General features: G+C 31.0%; 1 protein-coding gene across 1 annotated transcript in view; it reads left to right on the top strand.

Annotated features, from left to right (window-relative positions):
- The first annotated feature begins 561 nt into the window (after nt 1-561).
- The window catches only part of LOC112683883 (CUGBP Elav-like family member 2), a 71,359-nt gene continuing 51,274 nt past the window's right edge, over nt 562-20,646 (top strand). The window contains exons 1-2 of the mRNA XM_025555070.1: nt 562-585; nt 17,675-18,054. Coding sequence (XP_025410855.1) covers nt 17,885-18,054 — 170 coding nt within the window. The 5' untranslated portion in view covers nt 562-585; nt 17,675-17,884. The remainder of the gene's footprint in view (nt 586-17,674; nt 18,055-20,646) is intronic.

Here is a 20,646-nt window from a genome sequence, read left to right as displayed (position 1 = left end):
CAACGACGATGACGATAATAATAGTAATAGTAACAGTAATAGTAGTAAGTGATGATGATGATAATAATATGTACCGAATTGTTATTGTTATTGTATATCATCGTGTTATTATCTGTTCGACCCGGAGGCGGTGGCGGTCGGTTCGGCGACCTAAAAAAAAATAAACATAAACGGGGAACAGACGAAAAAATGAAAAAAAAAAACCGCCAAGTCGGCTGATAACGCGGCGGCGGCTACCGCGGCGAAGCGGCACGAGTGCGGCCGAAAGCGCCGCGAGGGTAGCGGCGCGTCTACAAGTCGTCGGTTACGGTGTGCTCGTGGGGGGCCGGGCCAGTCGAACGCCGGGTCGCGCCGATAGTTTGCCATCGCGTTTTCGTCGCCCACGCTTTTCCGCCGCATACGCATAACACTGTTATAATATCGTTCGAAATCAATTTGTCGCCCGTGCCGTGTGTGCGTGTCGCGCCCGAAAAGAGATCAAATCAGTTTATTTAATTTTTTTATCGTTTTCATTTTTTATTTATTTATTTATTTTATTTTTTTTTATATATAATCGCGGGATACACGTTATGAAAAAAAAAATGAGTTAGAATAATTTTTTTTTTTGATTTTTTCTTTTTATGTTTTCTTATTATTATTTTATAAAGTCTTAGTGTTCTCATATTGCGTAACCCTTGTACATTTTAATTTCTCTTCTTAAATCGGTTTAATCTTAATTTATTATTGTTATTATTATTTTTACTTGTGGTGTCTGTGCCTGTCCGTCCTTCCGTCACTGTTTTTTTTTATTTTTAATTTTACTGTCATCTATTGTGTCGCTGACGAGTTGGGATTTTTATTTTATCCATTGGTTTGTGCATCATATACATTTACTATTTACGTACATTAATAGATTATGGTATCATTGTCCTGTGAACTACGGGGCGCGTGATCCTTCCGAAGAAATTATTAAACTCGAAAACAACATGTTGCGAAGTAATTGCAACTAAACTACGGTCTGTTAACTTGAACGGTCTTTCAAATACAAACTTACATAATATATTTACATTTTTTGTTACATGTTTGTTTAACGCAAATATTCGGTACACGCGCCTCGAAGATCACTCTGTAGATTATAATAATAACGCCTTTCGCGATTTAGCAGCGTGCGTTGTTCCTCATGGAAACAAAATATATTATGTATTTAATATTCATGAAAAACGACGGAAAATAATATGACGTAAAAAAAAAACTATCCTTATAGTCTTGTAATGCAGTACACTTATAAGTTATATAACATTACAAGTGCGATTTCGCAAGATTCTCAAGTGGAAAATTAAAACAATTTTACTATCTGACGGTGTTCGAGTATATTATTTTTTAGTAATGTAATCCCATGAGGTACATCGAACATTTGTATATTTCTTTACCTATTCTGAACTTTTTTTACCCCCTCCCTCTTTTAGTTTATCTTAGTGTTAACCTAAGAAAAGCATATACCGAAGATAACAAGGTCGAGAGTTCATGCTATAATGTTCTTTAAATGTAAAAAAAAAAGTAAATTATGGGGTTAGCAGTAGTAATAGTAAACATAACGAAGGGTGAAAGAGGTCAAAGGTAAGGGGAAATATGTAAGCTTTACATTTTAAGGATTTCTACGTGCCCAAATCAAAATTTTACCAATTGTTTTATGCATTCAATTTTGCGTTTTCTCAGTCATCAATTTTTAATTAAAATTACATTGAAAAACTGAATAAAAAAAACCGTCCATTGTCATGGTGTTTGAACTTATTGGGATTATTATTTAACTATTGGGAAGAATAAATAACCATTTAAATTAATAAAAACACCGTCGCCGTCACTGGTTTCATCTTCATTTAGTATTCATCACTCGTACAGCCCTCTCCAAGAAGCATTGCGTTTACCCGTCCCTTATTTTGGAATACTGATTAATTTTGCTTCAACAGTAAAAAATAAATGAAAAAAGAAAAAAGAAAATGAAAAAAAAAAATTCCATTTTTGTTTTCTATTACATAGTATTCTTTCTCTGGATAATTTTTATGTCGATTTTGTTGTGCCAGCAAAACCCTACAAATCCCTAATGTGCCTCCGTCATTGTCGTCGTATGGTTTCTGTAACACTTGTTGAGGCTTCCACCACTGTTTGTCTCACAAGTGAATTTAATATTTGCCAAAAACAATTGGATTGCTATTTGCTCTAATAATCTTCTCTTTTTTTTTTATTATTATTGATAATGTCGAAAAAGAAATGATTGGCTCTTCTAATGAACCGTATGTATGCCCTTACAAGCTTTGTTTTTTTTTTACAAATTTTGCATTAGGTATGTTCTTCTTAAAAATACCAGTATAATTAACTTAAATAAACTTAATTAGTTAATACTTTTCATATAAATATTTAGGTACTTAGTCTACTAAAAATAATTTTTACATTATTATATTTATCTTACAGTCGAAGATGGCCATATTAAATATTTTATTCTTCTTCTTTAAATAATTCATTATTCAACTTTTTTTTTAAATATTAGCTTCATAATTATATTTGTATCCATAATAAAATGAAAAAAACCTATTTAGAATTATAAAATGTAGCTTACAATTCTTTTTCCGATATTCTTGTGTACAATCCTGATACAAGAATAATTTTGTATCACATAATATTTATGTTACATTTTTATATATTTACAGAACATTAATCATTAATATTGTCTACTCATATGCTTTTGTTAAGTTTGTATATAATATTTAATTTTATTCATATTTTTCAAGTAGGTTTTCAACTACTCTTAAGATAATTGTTCCGTAGATAAATTGCAAACTTAAATATTGTACTTCTCAGCTGTTTACCTATACTTAAAATTAAATTAATTTTGTTAAATTATTATTAATATAATTTAATATAATATAATATTTCATTAACTTTTTTTTTTAATTCATTAGAAATATACCCTTGTATTGGAATTATATAAGATAAATAAGATTTTAGTATAAAACAAGTCAATATTACGACTAAATAATATTATTTCTTCTTCTTCCTCAGCTTATCGGCTGTATATAATAATATAATTAATAATAAGTAATAATTTAGTTTAAAATGTATGACTGATGTATCGTTTTTCACAAGCCTTTATTTATGTAGTCTCCCAAAAATAATAATTACGTAATATTGCTGTTCTGGTATAGAAATAATTCGATTTATCAAATGTGGGCGTTTATTTTTGATAAAATGAATCCGATACGTGATTATATTGAATAGTCGTAAAAATGTATATGAAAAAATTACTTTAAATCAACATTCTTTCATATTTTTAATTATTTTTTTTTTAAATATTTTTGATAAAATAATAAATTTTAAAACTATACTTTGGTACATATATTCACCGTATTTGGTTATAATGTTTCTTACATTAAACAACAGGTGTATTCTATTCTGGAGTTCGTATCCTTATGAAAAATTATTGAATTAATAAAATGTATTAATTTTTGAGATCGTGTTCGTAATTTGAACCGTTATATTTACACCATGCACACGCACACAGACACTTATTTTTATATATTTTATACTAATTCAGGGGTTATACACAATCGATGATCATTGTCTTTGTAAGTAACAAAAGGCCGTATATGTTATATTAAGTATTATACGAGGTATTATATGTTTCCATAGGATGTGTTTTTTTTCTCACTCGTGTTCTAACAATTTTTTTCCTTGCTTTGCCTCTCATTTTGTTTGCTCAGTACTAATACCTCGGTTCAACCAGAAGGCACACCCAAGATAAAAAGAACTAAGTCAAATAAACCGTCAAAACGCTGACAATATTACAATCCCATATAACGACGACACTCGAACGTCATAAGTACAATAGTAAAGCATATAAGATTAATATAATACGAGAATGTTATGCCACGTTTTAGACACGACAATATCTTTTTCGATTTACGTCGGTTACGAATGTTATGAATTTTTTGTACAAAAAAATATTATATATTTTATATGTGAGCGTATTATTATTATTATTATTATTATTTTCTTTTTTTCGGAAAAATCTCGTTGTTATTTTTACTATTATTTGAAATGCTTACCTAAAAAATAAAAACTGTATAGTATGTATGAATGTAAATAGAGATGTTAATATATATGTATATATATATATAAATATATTTTCTTTATCATTCGAAAATTGTAATTTACGTGCTCATTTCTTAACCTTATATTCAGTTGTTATTTTTTAGAACCGTAAAACGTTTAAAGTTTACGCAAGCAAAAAATAATAGTAGCAATAAAGCAATTTTGGTAGAGGATAAAAACGGCCGTTCATTTTATTACTGTTTTGAAAGCTATATCGTAAATAATATGTACACGTATACATACATTACTTTATACAAAATATAAATACGCACACTTGTAACGATATATTCGGAATGGATAAAAATATAATTCATTAGTATTGAAATCGTATGTATATCACTTGATTATTCTATATAATACAGGATGAGATTTTCGTTTTACGAACAACTAACAACGACGTAACATTGCCGTTAAATAACCAACTCAGTGATAACAATTATATATTAAACAGCCAAACTCTGGTGTTGTTTTGCTGAAGCTAATTTTTTTATATATATTTATAAGAGTCATGTTTATTTTTAATTGATCAAAATGAAAACTTTTTTCCGTCCCGAAGCTCTAAATCCTGGTGCGGTATGCATACGCACAAAAACGAAACCCGAAAAGTTAGTAGGTACCTATACAAAACGCTGCATATGAACTTCTACGTCGCGAGGGGGGTGTCACAGGCCTATATTATTTTTACGATAACGGGGTTTGGGGGTGACCAGGGGAAATGAGTAAGTTCGACGACCCGACTTTTATACGGAAATTTACTCATCGACGTGTCTGTATTCGTTTTTGTCGAAGAAGTGGGTTGTACCTACAACGCGCGAGTGTTTGCTCATCATCAATCATTAGTGCAGATAACTGGGCGGGGTGCGCATGCCATCGTCGTTGTCCTCGTCAAATTACATTGACTTCTAATCCCTCTTTACGATACCACATATATATACGGTATAGTAAATGTATATAAGTATATACTATCACCCCTATCAGTTGCGCTGCCGGTATATGTACTATACACACATTTTCTGTACGTCTATAATCTTCCAAGCACTTTCATTTGGCACGTCAATCATACACCGCGTGAAACAAAAGTTTTCCGAACAAAGTTAACTCTCCTCGAACCCCACGACGCATCCCTTCTCCGCTGCAACTTAGATAAAATGCTGTGTGTATAATGTACGTATTCAATTTCGATTTTTCGAGTATTACCGACTACGCGTGCGTGCGCGATAAGCTGATTTTGACGTAAAATACGTACGCACGCGCGCGCCCACCACAGGCCGCTCCGTTATTTGATAACATCTCAGTATTAACAAAGCGACTATCAATAGACAGTGTAATAATAAAAAAAATAGTAATCATCACGATGCAAATATACAGGAGATAAGTCAAGTGTGTTGTTATTCGTACTCATTATCGTGAAGTGGATTATATTTTTACGCTTTCGGTTAAATCGTTATGCACGCGCACACGTGTATGGTGTAGTTAGTTTCCGAAACCTAGGAATAAACTGATAGTGTGTTGTAAAATAAAAATATTATACGTATTGATATTCTGTATCTTTGTACTGTCGTTACGAGTACGCGACGTTTTCGCAAGGAATGTTTGTTACGCAGGCTTAAATCGAATTCGTCTAAAATTTCATTAAATTTAATAATATAACTTATCGTATAACTATTATTTTACTGTATTGGTTAATATTTCCATGGAAAAATGCCTATACAGTTATATCATACTTGTTGTTACATTGATTTTTTAATTTACATTATCTAAATGTAAGTTTACGTTTTAAGTAGAATTAGTACTGCATTAATAACAAAATCAGGATTTGTCCCAAATATTTCACATACGTAAAAAAAAAGTCATTCAAGAATTTTATTTATTTTTAATTTTTTTTTATCACAAATGGTTATGGAAATATGTTTTGAGTGATTTCATTAGTTATAATTTAAAGTGACAAGCCACAAAAATAAGTTTTATATTATACAGAAATGAATAAAAATTAAATATGAATTATTAGTTTTTGAGATAAAATTACTTTTTTGTGGCTTATATTTTTATCATATGATCTGTTGTGTTGAAATAAGAGGACTTTTAAGTTTCAAGTAAAAAGGTAAATAAATAAGTGTTTTATAACTCTAAGACAAACTAATTTGTTAACAAGTTGGTAGGTATATCATATACGAATTATAATGATTCTTGCATTTCAAAAGAAGATAACAACTTCATTTTTACAAACAACTATGTTGGTATTCTGAACATGTATAAAAAAAAATTACTATTTAAATATTGAAATTCGATGAGATTTGTTTATTTTTTTATTTAGTTTTTTTTATGTTAAAATTATTATTTTTCTTCTTCTTGTAAATCATACTATTTCACCAAATATTTCTAAGTATTGCATTTTTATTCTTAATTTTTCAAGACTTTTTAAAAACTAAACTGATTATCTTTACATGAATCCATAAATTAATTTCACGTTTTGATCATTCTTTTGAATTTAGTCTGAATTTAACCTAAACATAGCAACTTAGTTTATTGAATTCATCGGTTTACTTTTATTTTTTACTTGATCTATTAGATACTTGTAAATGTTTAAGTAATAATACATTTATATTATTGTTATTATTATTATTATTTATATCATGTATATAATAATATGTTATTGTTAAGTAATTATTACTACATTTTTTCGGGAGATTTAAGCTAAAATAAAATATAGCACATAAGTGTAAATACATGTATAAAGCATTAAATCTGGCAATTCATATTTTATAATGGTCTACGGGTTATGTGAGAATTTATAATTTGGCCTTTCTGATAACGCGTTACACATGTTTTTTTTATCTGAATTAGGTTACCCATATTCAATACTTTCAAATAAAAATGAAACCGATGGCAACGGTTTTGACCGTTGAAAACGATGACATGCATTAGGATTTTTTGATCGTAAAACATTTGTTTACACTTTTTGTACAACCCACATTCGAATGCGTTTGCGTATGTGTACATACTTGTGTGTATATGAGGTGTTAAATGGTGTAACCGGAACCGGGTGGATAGAAAAACGCTTAGAAATTAGTGTGGTGTAGAATTGTGGCACGCGGGCGAGAGGATTATCACGTGTACGACGGCATATCTATGTTTATCGCCATACCAAAGGTCGTTGATTCGGGAAGGTAGTGGAAGTAGCTGTGTCGACGACGTCGCTGTTGTAATACGAGTATGGTTGGCACGAGAAAAAAAAATCAAATCGAAATATTGTATTTTATATTTTATCGCTCGTAATGGTTTATTGATTTAATAGTACCGTTGAGTTTTAAAAGGAATTTTAAGGCCATGATTAACAGAGCTGGCGCAATAATATGTAATTGAGTATCAATAAGGAGAAAGAAAAGAAAAGGGTGGGCATAAATATACAATTAGGTACAAAGTGTACTGCGGAGAGTTGAATTTGTTTTATTAATCGCTCTTATGATTTGCGTATGATATGTAAACGCGTACTATGTTTGCGGCGTACACCACGTGTTGCAATGTTGTGGCCTCTCATACGAGATATTATTATTATGAACATGCGAAAAATTTGTAACAAACAACGCACATTATTTTATCGTTTTTACATAATGTAATATATCGGTACACCTAAACATAATTATTATGTTTGAATAACGCGATTATGTTAATTTTTCGCTAATTGACGTTTAATAATAATTATAAAAATAAAATAATTTAAAATAATTTACAAAATTCAATTTTGGTTAACTTTTTAAACCTACCACGCAAAGTTTATCGACCGTTATCATTTATTCGTGGCTTTTTTTGAATTTTACGAATAATATTTACTGGTCACTTTTTTTAAAAACTTTTAACTTGCAGCTGTTACAAAATTATTAATATTTAATGCGTCAAGCCCATGGCTATTAACTATTCAACCGCTCAACAAAGTTTATTTTCTTTGTATTCCAAATGAATAATATATTACTCTTGTGTGCTCGGAATACATATATCCACTTAGACAAATTTATTTCTCAAATGAACCAAAATCTATTAAAATATTGATATTCGATACACAATATGCCTACTATACTACCTACCTATTAGGTGGTGTACCCATTTCATATATAATAATATATGCGAAGTCTTAAATAATAAAATCCATATTGTGCATTACGCATTTTTATTTATACTCTAAAGTTTGAATTGTTCATTACATTAAAAAGCTATTACAACTACGTATACATGTACTTACATATACCCCTGTATGTATTATCGACGTAAAATGTTTGTGTTCTACTCACACCGATTTTATTAAAACGATAATTTGTGAATATTGTTGCAAGTATTAGCTGTTATTGTGTGTTAGTATATTATTTTGGTAATACTACTCAAATAAAACATACTTAATTTACGTAAAAGTAATTTTCTAGAACATCTAAATTTAATTAAATAAAATCCTTGATGTGAATCCCTAGAAGAAAATTATTACATCAATTTTGAACATGTATGTATTATCCTAACGCTTTTTACGTAGGGTTTCGAAATAAAGTTTCAGAACTTTATTAAATTGTAAAAGCTCAATTCCTATAGATGAGACTCAATGACATTATTCTTAGATTACAATTTTCTTAACTCTCTATGTATATAAACCCTATTTTTTCATGTGAACATCATTCTCGTATATGAAAATGGCTCGTATTATATAAGTTAATAAAATATATGGTAAGTTTCTTTGTACAAACGGCAATTGATCAATTCGAGTATATTATATCTATTTCATTTTTATAATAATTTTTAATTGATACTGGTTTTCACTCGAAAACATTTTATTTAGGTATAAATATACATATTTATATGTACGAGTAGCTGTTATAGAGTTACAGCCGTATTCCGTGAGCATGGCTTATTAATCATGGTTTACACATTATAAACATCTATTAATATTTTATGAACAATAGAGCGAATTAATGTTATTAACTGTAGATGTTCGACATTATTGTTCAAATGATTAGCAGTACGAAATCATAAAATTATTTAACTATTTTTATGTTTTTTTTTCTCGAAAAACGAATTAAATGTTTATTGCGAACGGCACTACATATACATTAGAAAAGTTGGGGTTTAGAATTATCGGGCTATAATCTTGATGTTGAAGTGCAATAAAAAGTTGTCAGGAACTGTGACGCTATAAAAAAAAAAAAGAAAAACGATACATTATTGTTATTTTTATTATCATCACACTTGTAGTCGTTATAACCCGCTGTACATGCATTTGTTATAAACCACTGGTACACAAACATGTGATTTGTAAAAGATTTTTCGTTTTGTCCGGTGTTTTATTTTTATTCATTTTATAGTAGATATTTTATTTATTTTGTTTTATCGTTTTCATTATTTTACTGAAAATTCCTAATCAATTCGGCGCGTTTTGCACGATAGTAATTATATCAAGCGCATTGTGATGCGTTTAACTTAATACGGATAACAATTTTATGGTGTACAAAATAAGAACCATACACGCAATACCACTTACTGTTGCAGATCGGAAAAACAAGGGTCTGCCCATAGTAGTGGCTAGAAAACGGAAAAATGGCGAATAATCTAGTGGGTTGTTCGACGTACGGGAGAGTGTATTATTTCTGAAGGGTTTTCGCGTGATTGTACGCGAGAATCCTTCTTTTGTTCCGTGCACCCGCGCGCGACTCTTGAGATGCTACGAGTAACAAAAGCTCTCACGTCGTCGTCGAGCTCATTCACGTAACTAATCAACATCAGACGTTCACCGCCATCAATGGGTTTTCACGTGACCGTGTAATATATTATAATATGATCGCGAAAACGCGCCGCTTGCACGGCGAACCGTAACGGCAAAAGGAAAACAGGTACTCAATGAATCCAAAAGAATGTTGTATACTACTAGGAACGGATGCGGACCATTAAAACGGGCGAGAAGGATATTTTTAAAATGTAAAGGTCTATAATTTAAGATACCGTATTACTCAGTTCGTAGCACGGTTTAAAACATATTTAATAGATGATAATTAATCATTTCAAATTTTAACTGGTACCTACTTATAAAATGTCGAAAAAGTCTCGAGTTCTACGGATTTCTATTTTAATTTCTTGAGTTTGCTTGTTGGAGCTCTCACGATCCATCTCTGACGATCGTCTAGTCATTTTGTATCTATTTTCTAACCATAATACTGCATGGTAACAACAATTGAACCTCCACGTAATGGACATTTAACGTGAAACAAAACTGTTTTTCAGCCATTCGGCTTCAGGGGACGCATTAACTCGCTGTTGTATCTATATGCATGACAAGACAAATTCGTCAAAAAGTGTACGTCGAAAGATGACATCGAGTCCGTGATTTAATTGGTGATGGTCCCTTTGGCGCGTTGATTTCTTTTCTGTCCGTTCCATACTACATTTATTAGATGCTTGTCAATTATTATATGTATCTACGTTTCAAACGTAACATTGAAAATGAGTCGAAAAACTAACCGTTTAAAATACATGCGATCCCGGGGTGATAGACGTATGAAAAGTCAAAACTTCAAAGTTATCTTTGAACACTTAATTCGAGCTGAAAATTGTTTACACTTTTGGGAATTTGACAATTATTTTTAATTTATATCTTTACCCACTTGATTTTGACATTATTATTAATAGAGTTGGAAACGATTTTCACCTTCGACTTCTTTTTACCATCATCGAAAATAATCTACTGTAAGTATTATATTATGTTATAATTTTATGTAGTATTAAAATTATGGTCGAAGTTCATCACAACCGCTAAATAAACCTAGTTCCGATTGGCTGAAACACGGTGAATGTCATTGTATTTACAACATATTTTATAAGTAAAATCGATTTTAAAACGATGAGTATTGTAGATTTGTTACTAACATTTATAAAAAAACATTTTTTTAACAATTTTTATATACGATTCCCAAAACAGTGTTATAGATCAAATATATTGCCAATAATTCATTTTTAACGACGATGTTATTTAATTTATATTATATCAGTATTATTTAATATACATGTTATTATATTATAGTAAAAAAGTTTGTTTTTAAAAAAATTGTTTTGTTGAAACTATTATTTCCAAATTAAACACCATTACATTGTACTTGGAAAATAAATTGAAAAATGTTTATACTATAAAAAATAAAGAATTTATAGCCTTAACCGTAATCTTTTGTTGTAATGAACAAAAGTTCCCAAAAACAAAAAATAAATAAAAATTTGTTTTATGAAAACCAATCATTAGAATATTATAACAGTACAAAGTTAATACTAAAGATATCCAAAGAATTTGTTGTCCAAAAATCTAATTTTTGTGATGGATGTGATCCAATTTTTATGAAATTGTTTGCATTGAAGATAATTCGATTGTACGATTAAAACCTTGGTAATATTGCCTGGAATAAATCTGTTCACTGAAATGTAATATTTTACGCATATAATCGCTATTCGTATTTTAAACGGCGAAACTGCTATTAATTATATTTTAACTGATGATTCTTTTAATTTTATAAATAAAATTACATTATACGACCGTTACATTTTATATAACATATGATAGAATAAATTCTTAGCGAGATAGATTATGCGACAAACAGGCTCAAGGGTAATAAACTTGGGTTAAAATTGGATTCACAGTACTTACGAGTGTGAAGAATCGTACAAGTCATCCGATCCGACTATAGTTATACGTATACGAATAATAAATTATAAGTATATGTATAATATTTATAACGAGAAAAATAGTCATACTAATAATAATAATAATAATAAACCCGATCCGTTGCCCATGTTTAGAAGTTCATGGTGGTAGCGGCAGCGTGCGGTGTGTCGTCATCATGTATCATTTCTTATGAGATTTCTTAAATTAGACGACCAAGGCAATAAAATAAAATGAATGCGCGAAAGACGCGTGTGGAGGATAATATACATACGGGAGCGAAAGAGAAAGGGATTCGAAGCGAAAACGAATATAAATACGTTCTCTTGGTGTTGTGTATATTTTTGTAAAAATAAAAAAATTAAATTAAATTAAATTAAAGGATAAAAAAAAAAAAAAATAAAAATCCGAGAAAATAGCAAAAAACACGTAGTCGTCGCGTATCTATTTATAAAGGTCGATCGTGAAAGGAGTGTTGTAGAGTAGGATACATATATTTCCAAGTGTAAGCGTTCGTGGGAGGCCACGAAAGAAATACACTCGGATGATAACCGTATTCGATGGTTTGTTTAACGTCCGCATGACTAAGGTACATTCGAATTAAGTGCGTACGTTTTGGCTTTCGAGACTTGGTTAAATTGTAGGATTGAGATTGACTTCGTCACAAATTCCGGGCATATTTTTTTTTTCGATTCGCTCTCAGGCGAAACAACGGTCGATTAAAAGTATTCAACTCGTCATGGGGTTGTATTCATTGTACCGGATCCAATGATCGTCGATGACGCAACGGATACGCGGATCGAATTTAATTAAGAGAGGGAGTGGTAGAGGGTAAAAAATATGAATTTCTTTCTCTCCACCCGAAATTAGAATCATTCACTATTGTTTTAGTTCTAATTTTACTTTTCAAATGAATAGTGTTTAATTTACATTTTATTTATGAAAGATAGGATTTAACGGGCAGTTATGAAAAAAAAAACGGGAACGTATGTATAGTTGGACCTCGTGAGCCTGCTTCCACCCTACATACGTACTTGATGCGAATATTCGAATTTCGTTTTCACGTGCGCGCAAAAATAACAACATTTTGAGCTAAACGCGTGGAGTGGAAAATATCTCGAATGTTGTTCGAACCTCGTATAGTTGTCGTGTTGACCTTAAACATTTGTATAATAAGTGTTTTTCGTTCAACAGCGCGTACGTAAGTCTGTAACGGCCGAAGAATGTTTTTCGAAGCTAGATAAGTGCAAGGACGTTTCCTCCCGTCGCCGCTGTTCGCACTACTAGACCCTCCAGCAGAAATCCCTCTGGGGTTTATTATATGTACCGTGCGCGTGCGTGCGATGGTATGTTTCCAGTCCCGAAGGAGATTTTTGGTCGGCTTCTCAACAAATTGTTATGTTGTAATACACAACTTATTGCGCGTTTATTATCCACATTAATGTGTTATGAACAGCAAACAACCCGCGACTGTACAGCCGCACCGGAAATGCGATATTCTCTCGTTCTCTATTTATATTTTTTCTACGTCCGTTCATTATAATAATATTCTGTGCCGCTCGTTCGGGTCGGCTATTGCGAATGTTTATAAGGTAAAATATGTTTCCTTGTCAAAAGTGTAATGATACAGTGTAAAATTGTATTTTTTTTTTCTTTTCCCAATTAGTTATGAACTTCAACCGTATACACCCACAATATTAGATGTCATTTTTCCTATGGTTAGTTCAGAAATCATTATAAAAAATGTATAAAATAAATACAATAAACTGCGTTCGGGTTGCATACTGCTACCCCTGCCCACCGCACACGCACAAAACTAAATTGGTTGTTTTATCGGTCTCACAAGGTGATTTACTTGATACATGAAATTGACCGTTTTAAAAACAGTCGATACTCCGAAACGGCTTTTCGGCTCCGAAGTGTCAAAGTTTTCGTATATTTTATGCTAGAAAGTTTTTTTTGTAAATTAATTATAAAAGTACAATATTATATTTATAGTTTCTTAGCGTTCATAAAGAATTAAAAAATCAAAATATTATCTATTATATTTTATTAAATTCAAGCGTTTGTAATATTTTTTTAATTAACACTAAAATATTTTAAAACAAACGAACAACATTAAAGATAATTATTATTAATAAAGTTAACGAATATATGTTATAAAAAGTTATTCTTCTCATTAAAGTCATATTATTATTCTTTTTTTTTTTTTGACTCTCGGTGTCATATTATATTTTCCATAATATTTTAACTGGGGCTTAATTGTAAGCCAATGACGGCGTGACTTAAATTATTATTATCATTATATTCCACGGGGCACATTTGGAACTGTGGTAAAACGGAAAAGGGTGGAAATTATGTGTGCGGATAACGAACACATATTGTTTTGATGAACCGATCAGGTTTTTTTTTTGTTATTTTTTTTTTTTAATTTAGTTGTTCATTATAATTTATTTTACAAAAAAAGTAAATATATATATAACAAGTTTGTTTTTATCTGACACAACGAAATTTTTTAACGTAAACATTTTTAATTAACAGAATCGCTCAAGAGTTGTCTTCCTCTATATTATATAGTATGATTGATGAATGATGGATTTTATTACACGCGTTGTTCGCGAATCGGTGTAAATGTAAAATATTAACAGTGTGTAACTATAAAAATTGACGTTCACAAATATACATACTAAGTGCTATTAATCATTCGCAAAAAAAAAAAAAAATGAATAGAATATTTATTAACGTACGATTATTATAGTATATTATCGGTGTAAACATATAACTTCATAAGAATTGTCAATAAAAAATGTATTTATTTTCTCAAAAATTAAACCGTATTCAAGACGTATTTTTACGTATTTTACGATTTGTGTTTAAAAACTACACTTCATTAAATACGCGATGAAAGATTTGTACGACAGCCATTTGATCTAAAAAATCGTAACCGTAGACGCTACTTTTTAAACATAAAAAGTTTCATTACGTGATAATCACTAAACGATAACATTCTCTTGACGACGTATATACGTTAACAGCAGACGACACGACCACGATCGTAAGAATGGTAGCTATTTACTGCTTATTGTTCGTCAAAATTAAATGAATTGTCTTCCGGAGATTATTTGAAAGTTCTGGATACACATAATGCAATAAAACAGTGAGTTCACCAGCCTCGTAAACTAAGGCATAATATTCGGTTCATCGGAAGGAAAAAACTGTATCGAGGATGTGAACAACGACCGACGCGTTCATCTTTGTGGGATTTTATGGTATGATAATTATTGCGCTCCGTTTCATCGAATACGTTGTATAATTTGTTGGCTCCGAAATTAGAACTTGAGGAAGGAAAAAGAAATAGAGCAGAAAAAAGTACATTGTGCCGTTTATTCGGGTCATGTGGGAAATAGGAAACAGTTATTGATGCCTAACACGATGGACCACGAATGGTGCGACAATAACATATGGTTTATGTGGTCAGAAATGTCATTGAATCGCACAGAAACAACTCGCAACCAGGAAACAATAAAAATAATTCTGCTCATCTTATTATATAACAACAATATTTGAGTTATCACAATAACGTGTTTAGGGGGTAAACAAAATTCTGGTCATTGAAATTCTTGAAATTCATCTTGAAATTCCACACATTGAAGAATATTTGAGGAAACTGAAATAAATTGTTGTTTACATTCATTTTTTCTACTAGTAAGCTTGTCTCGTGAGCAGTGATGTTCCCATAAGGGATATTACATATACGCCATATACTCTCAGTATTATTATAAATATTCACCGATATACTACGTATACTCTCAAGTCTCAAGCACTTTGAAGAGAAGTATGAATTATAATTAATTTTACAAGTTTAATTTAAGCATTATTTTGCAATAGACATTAGGTTTTTACTAATTATTGACGTTTTACTATGTATTTACAAAGGTATCAATTTATTTAAATTATTTAAATATCAATTTCAATAAAAAATAAAGATATACGCATTTCAATTTGTAATTAATATTTACACCTTTTTCCCTCCACCACCCTCGTCTAAATTATAAAATCAACCATGTTCATTCAGACACTCGTCGACGGAGTATATTCGCAAAAAAATTTATTGGAACATCTCCGCTTATGAGTATACATGGGTGTATCGTATTGGCAATGGTGTATTAATATTTTTATTAAACAATAATCAAAAAACATTTAAAATTAAATTTACAATATATCAGTTCAATTAAATCAATTATTAATGAATAATTTTTGTACTACGTATAGCTATTTATAAACTCAATAAACAACACATGAAATTATTATGGATAAAACTATAATGCACTTATTTTATTCTAAGAAGTAAAATCTATTAATTGCAATTTAAAAATTATTTAAGGGTACCCTATATATATATTTATTAAATTATAGGAAAAATGATAATCAAAATTTGATCAAATAAAATTGTACCTTATGAGGTTAATTTATATTATGTAGATTTAAAGTGAATCATCAAAGTTACAACCGATTAAAAAAATTGTTTTTTTTTCTTATTGACCAATAAGTTGAACATTTTGCTTGCATTTCAAAATTCTCTAAATGTCATGCAACCTTTGTGATGCTGAACAAAAAAGAGAACAGAGTTCCTTTGAAAAACATATTTAAAACAAAAGTCCGAGCTGCGTTGAAGGTATAATTTGACAAAAAAAAAAAAAAAAAGAAAAAGAATAATAGATAGAGAAGTTTGCAGTGGGAGCGAAAGTATGTCAAAGAAGAAGAAATAATAAATATATTTTGCAGTAGTCGTATTTCCAACAGTAGCTTGGATTCTTTAAGATTTTTTTTTTTTATATTGAAATACGAGATGTCTTTGAAACGCACGTAAATATCTGCCAATTCAGTCGTGAAAATCGCTATTCAAAGATATATATGTACGTCTGCTGCTCACTCCATCTATCCCTATATCTTTCACATGCACACCCGCATGCGCAACAGTTTTGAAGATGCGCGTTATTAATGATGGCGGAGGTGCGATGGCAAAACAAGTATCCTGGTCCTGCGAGGACGGTATTCTTCATTATTTCATTTTTATCGTTATGTTTATTATATGGATGGAAAACGCGTGACGGTGGTGGTGACAATAAAAATTGGGCACATAGAAATAAATAAATAAACAAATAATAAAGTCTCGTGCAGCGTGCTCATGCCATCGGAAGCAAAAATAAAAATATAAACTAGAATAAATACCTCGAGGGGTACCCGCTGCAGATCCCCAGGGTCTGTGGCGCGCAATAAAATCAAAAGCAATAAAACTTTATTTTTGGGATATAATTTTTTTAACTTTGACCGCATTTAGTTTTTATCAGACCCGGAATCAAATGGTTTTAACCTTGTGCGTGTTTCCCGGAGCCTTAATCCCGTCATCATGTAGACAAGGTATCCACTGTATTCGTCCGTACGGTACTCTGTCGTTCCTGTATATATATTTTGGTTTTGTTGGCGAGTAAACTTTTACAAGCTACATGTGTGCAGTACATAACGTCATTATTACTTTGTATATTTTGTTACTATTACACCGTATCATATGTAGTCGTGTTATTTTACTATTTATTTTCTTCTTTTGTCGACGACCTGCAAATAATTAATAACTCTTTGTTTAACAGTATTTACTCACTTTATCTTGTACATAGTATCTATTATTTTAGTCCACGCATATATTGTAGTAATTTTTAGAACTATCATAGTAGTAAACGTCGATATTTAGTCTTTGACGGGAACAAACAGTATATATGTCGGCTTTGGGTTCACACGATATTATTAAACTAATAATGATGATGATGCGTTATAGATATTACATCTCGGAATTGTATTTTGTTTTTTCCGCAGGACGCCCGAAACATAACCGCGGTCCAACGACGCCGTGTGCCACTACGAATCGTTTGTTTCGTGCGGCGTCCGGGTCGCTCGTCGAGTTCGCCACCAGCGGGACACGTGTCCGTCCACGTCTACGTCCGGCCGCACGTGTGGCATCCGGTTGGCCGGTCCACGCGTTCGTAAGCCCGCCGTTGCAGTGCGCGGCCACGCGACGCCGCGTCCATGCGACCCGATTGGCCAGCGTCCCGGAACCCGGTCGAGATGTTGCACACGCTCAACGCGTTGGCCGCCAAACTGTCGCCCACGCAGGCGCAGAACGTCGACGGTAACGCGAACAGGATCGCCGCGGCCGCAGCAGCCGCCACCGCTCTGACAACGTTGAACGGCCACAAGTACGCTTTATCTTGTTCGTTTTAATTCGCAACAACGCGCGCGTGCTCTAAACGTAGAGTAAAACGCATTTTCCAAAAGTTATTTTTGCCACATGCATTAGACCAGTGGTCTTGAACCTTTTTCAACCTCCCACCCACTTTTCTTACCAAAGATTTTTCGCGACTCATGTCAACTTTGTTAGCCACGAAAACCAAATAAAAAAGTTAAAATTGCTTAATGTATGTCATTGTATAAGTGCTTTTATAACTGAATAAATTAATATATATATATATATATACTTGTGTATATATATATATATATATATATTTTAGGTATCTAGGTAATATTTAATTTTTGTTATAAGTAATGATACCAAAAAAATGTATGCAATGATACCGAAAAAAGTATATGTTATTATACACAAAAGAAATTAGTGCGATATTTGTCCCGGACTGTTTTCACACGATATACCTCCACCTCAGCTCAATTTCACACAAATTAATAGATTTCACAAGTTAATATATATATATGAAAAGTAAATGAGTTTTATGGATTAAGTCGGGCTATCGTTATACGATTACTTAATTTGATTGTTCATTCTTTTTTTTTTTTTTTTAAATGAAGGCTTCAACAACAGATATTATTAGCTATTAGATATTACATATTAGATGTATTAGGTGTTAAATTTAAAATTACAATATTTCATATGGCATATTATATAGGTGAAGTTAGGTGTAAAATTAAGATTTACTAATAATATTTAAGATAGGTACTTAGCTAGGTACTAAGACAATTTTCAGAGTTTGTTTTTCGCAAGTACTTTTGCCATGTTGGATGGCATGTTCAGGTCGGTGCGTATTGAGATATATTGTGTACACTCCTCCACTATGTGATCGACAGTTAATGATTAGTGACATGTGTCGCATATTGGTTCTTGGTTTTTTTTCTAATTAGGTATAAGTGTATAAGAAAAAAGTGTTCATTCTAATCTTCAACAAATATAAAATAGTATAAAATAGTACGGATTCGGGTTTATTCGAAAAATTTTCGAAATAGGTGAAGAATGATAAAAGTTCAGAACGAAATTATTTATTAGCAGAGAGCCTCCGGCGCGATCAGTAACAATGGTTGTACTTAACATTTTTTTTGCAGCCGTCATGAAGGATATTTAGTAAATACGCACAAAATAACTACAATTTATGTTGTACACTTAAAGTTGCTTAAAAATCCAAAAACGATTAAGGGTTGCTAAGAAAAAATATTTAATTTAAGATAGGTTTGTCGAAGTGTTAACCTATTCACCCGACCACTTATAAGGGGACCATTACATAAATTACTTAATGGTTTAATCTTAGAATGGTACGGATATAGGTGTCCTTAGGATTAAATAATTGGCTTAATTATTTTCTAAATAGTTATTTTGAAACAAAAACTAATAGTTTAAAATTGTCCACGATATTAAATTATTGTACTTATTTTTGATTAGGTAAATGTGACTTCCTTTACCTATGTATCAAGTGATTCTATAAATAAATTATAGAGAGCAAAAATTCAGCACATTGCAAACTTATATCTAATACAGAACTTGTGGGAAAAAAAATTTAAAAGGTATACATTTATTATTGTGACAAAAAAATTGATCCTCTCCCTACGATCCAGTCCTAGTTAGACTACTGTTAAGTGTTTGTTTACTACGCAATTAATTTGTTGATACTAAAGATACTCACACTGCGTTTACCAATAACATTTTTATAGGGCTCGTTGTATATTTGTTTTCAGATGCCTCTTTTCACTCAACTGTTCCGAGTCTTTTAAAAAATGTGTTCCTTCTGTACCTTCTTTCTTAACGATTTATAATGAAAATACGTAATATTATCAAACAAGCCAAGAAAGGATTGGTGGTGCAATTAATTATATCTACTGAAATGAATTAATCAATAATATAAATACATGTCATCATTCATTGATTTATCATATTTCATTAAATCATATCATCTGTTATCTATATTGCCCTATATACGAAGGGCATTTTATATATTTTCCGGACAATATATAAAATGCCCGGGCATTGTATAAAATGCCCAAATTGTATGCTTTGCTCGTAACATATATATTGAAAAAAAATTTTTTCTTCCCGTTAACTATTTTTATTTTGTTCAATAACTATTTTCAATGAACAATCATACTTTTAGAGTTGAAATCGGAACGTTTAAAGTATATTTCAACGCAATCTTGTCAACTTTTCAGGTAATGTACCTATTTAACAAATGCTCCCTCCAACCATCTTAATGTTCATACGATAAAAATAATAGAATGTAACGAACAAATATTACTGTAATGTACAGTGTGTGACAAAAACAGAATATCTCTTCTACATAGTATATACATGACGAAACACTAATCGTAGTGTTATGTTCAGTAAAACACCTACTTAGGTCGTTTAAAGTTTATTTTTTAATCACAATATATATTTATTGTTATTTTTACATTCTTACAATCTTACGTTTTTCTTAAAACACAGATAAGGTATTTTATTAGATTTTCTCTATTCAAATTTTTTTTTCACCCCAAGCGATTATCCGTGAAATAGAAAATTTAATTTTTTTTTCAAA

Source organism: Sipha flava, unplaced genomic scaffold (assembly GCF_003268045.1).
Source record: "Sipha flava isolate LNK unplaced genomic scaffold, YSA_version1 237_pilon_pilon, whole genome shotgun sequence".
NCBI classification, from domain to species: domain Eukaryota; kingdom Metazoa; phylum Arthropoda; class Insecta; order Hemiptera; family Aphididae; genus Sipha; species Sipha flava.
The sequence above is the reverse complement of the archived record's forward strand: the minus strand, read 5'-3'. Positions and strand labels throughout refer to the sequence as shown.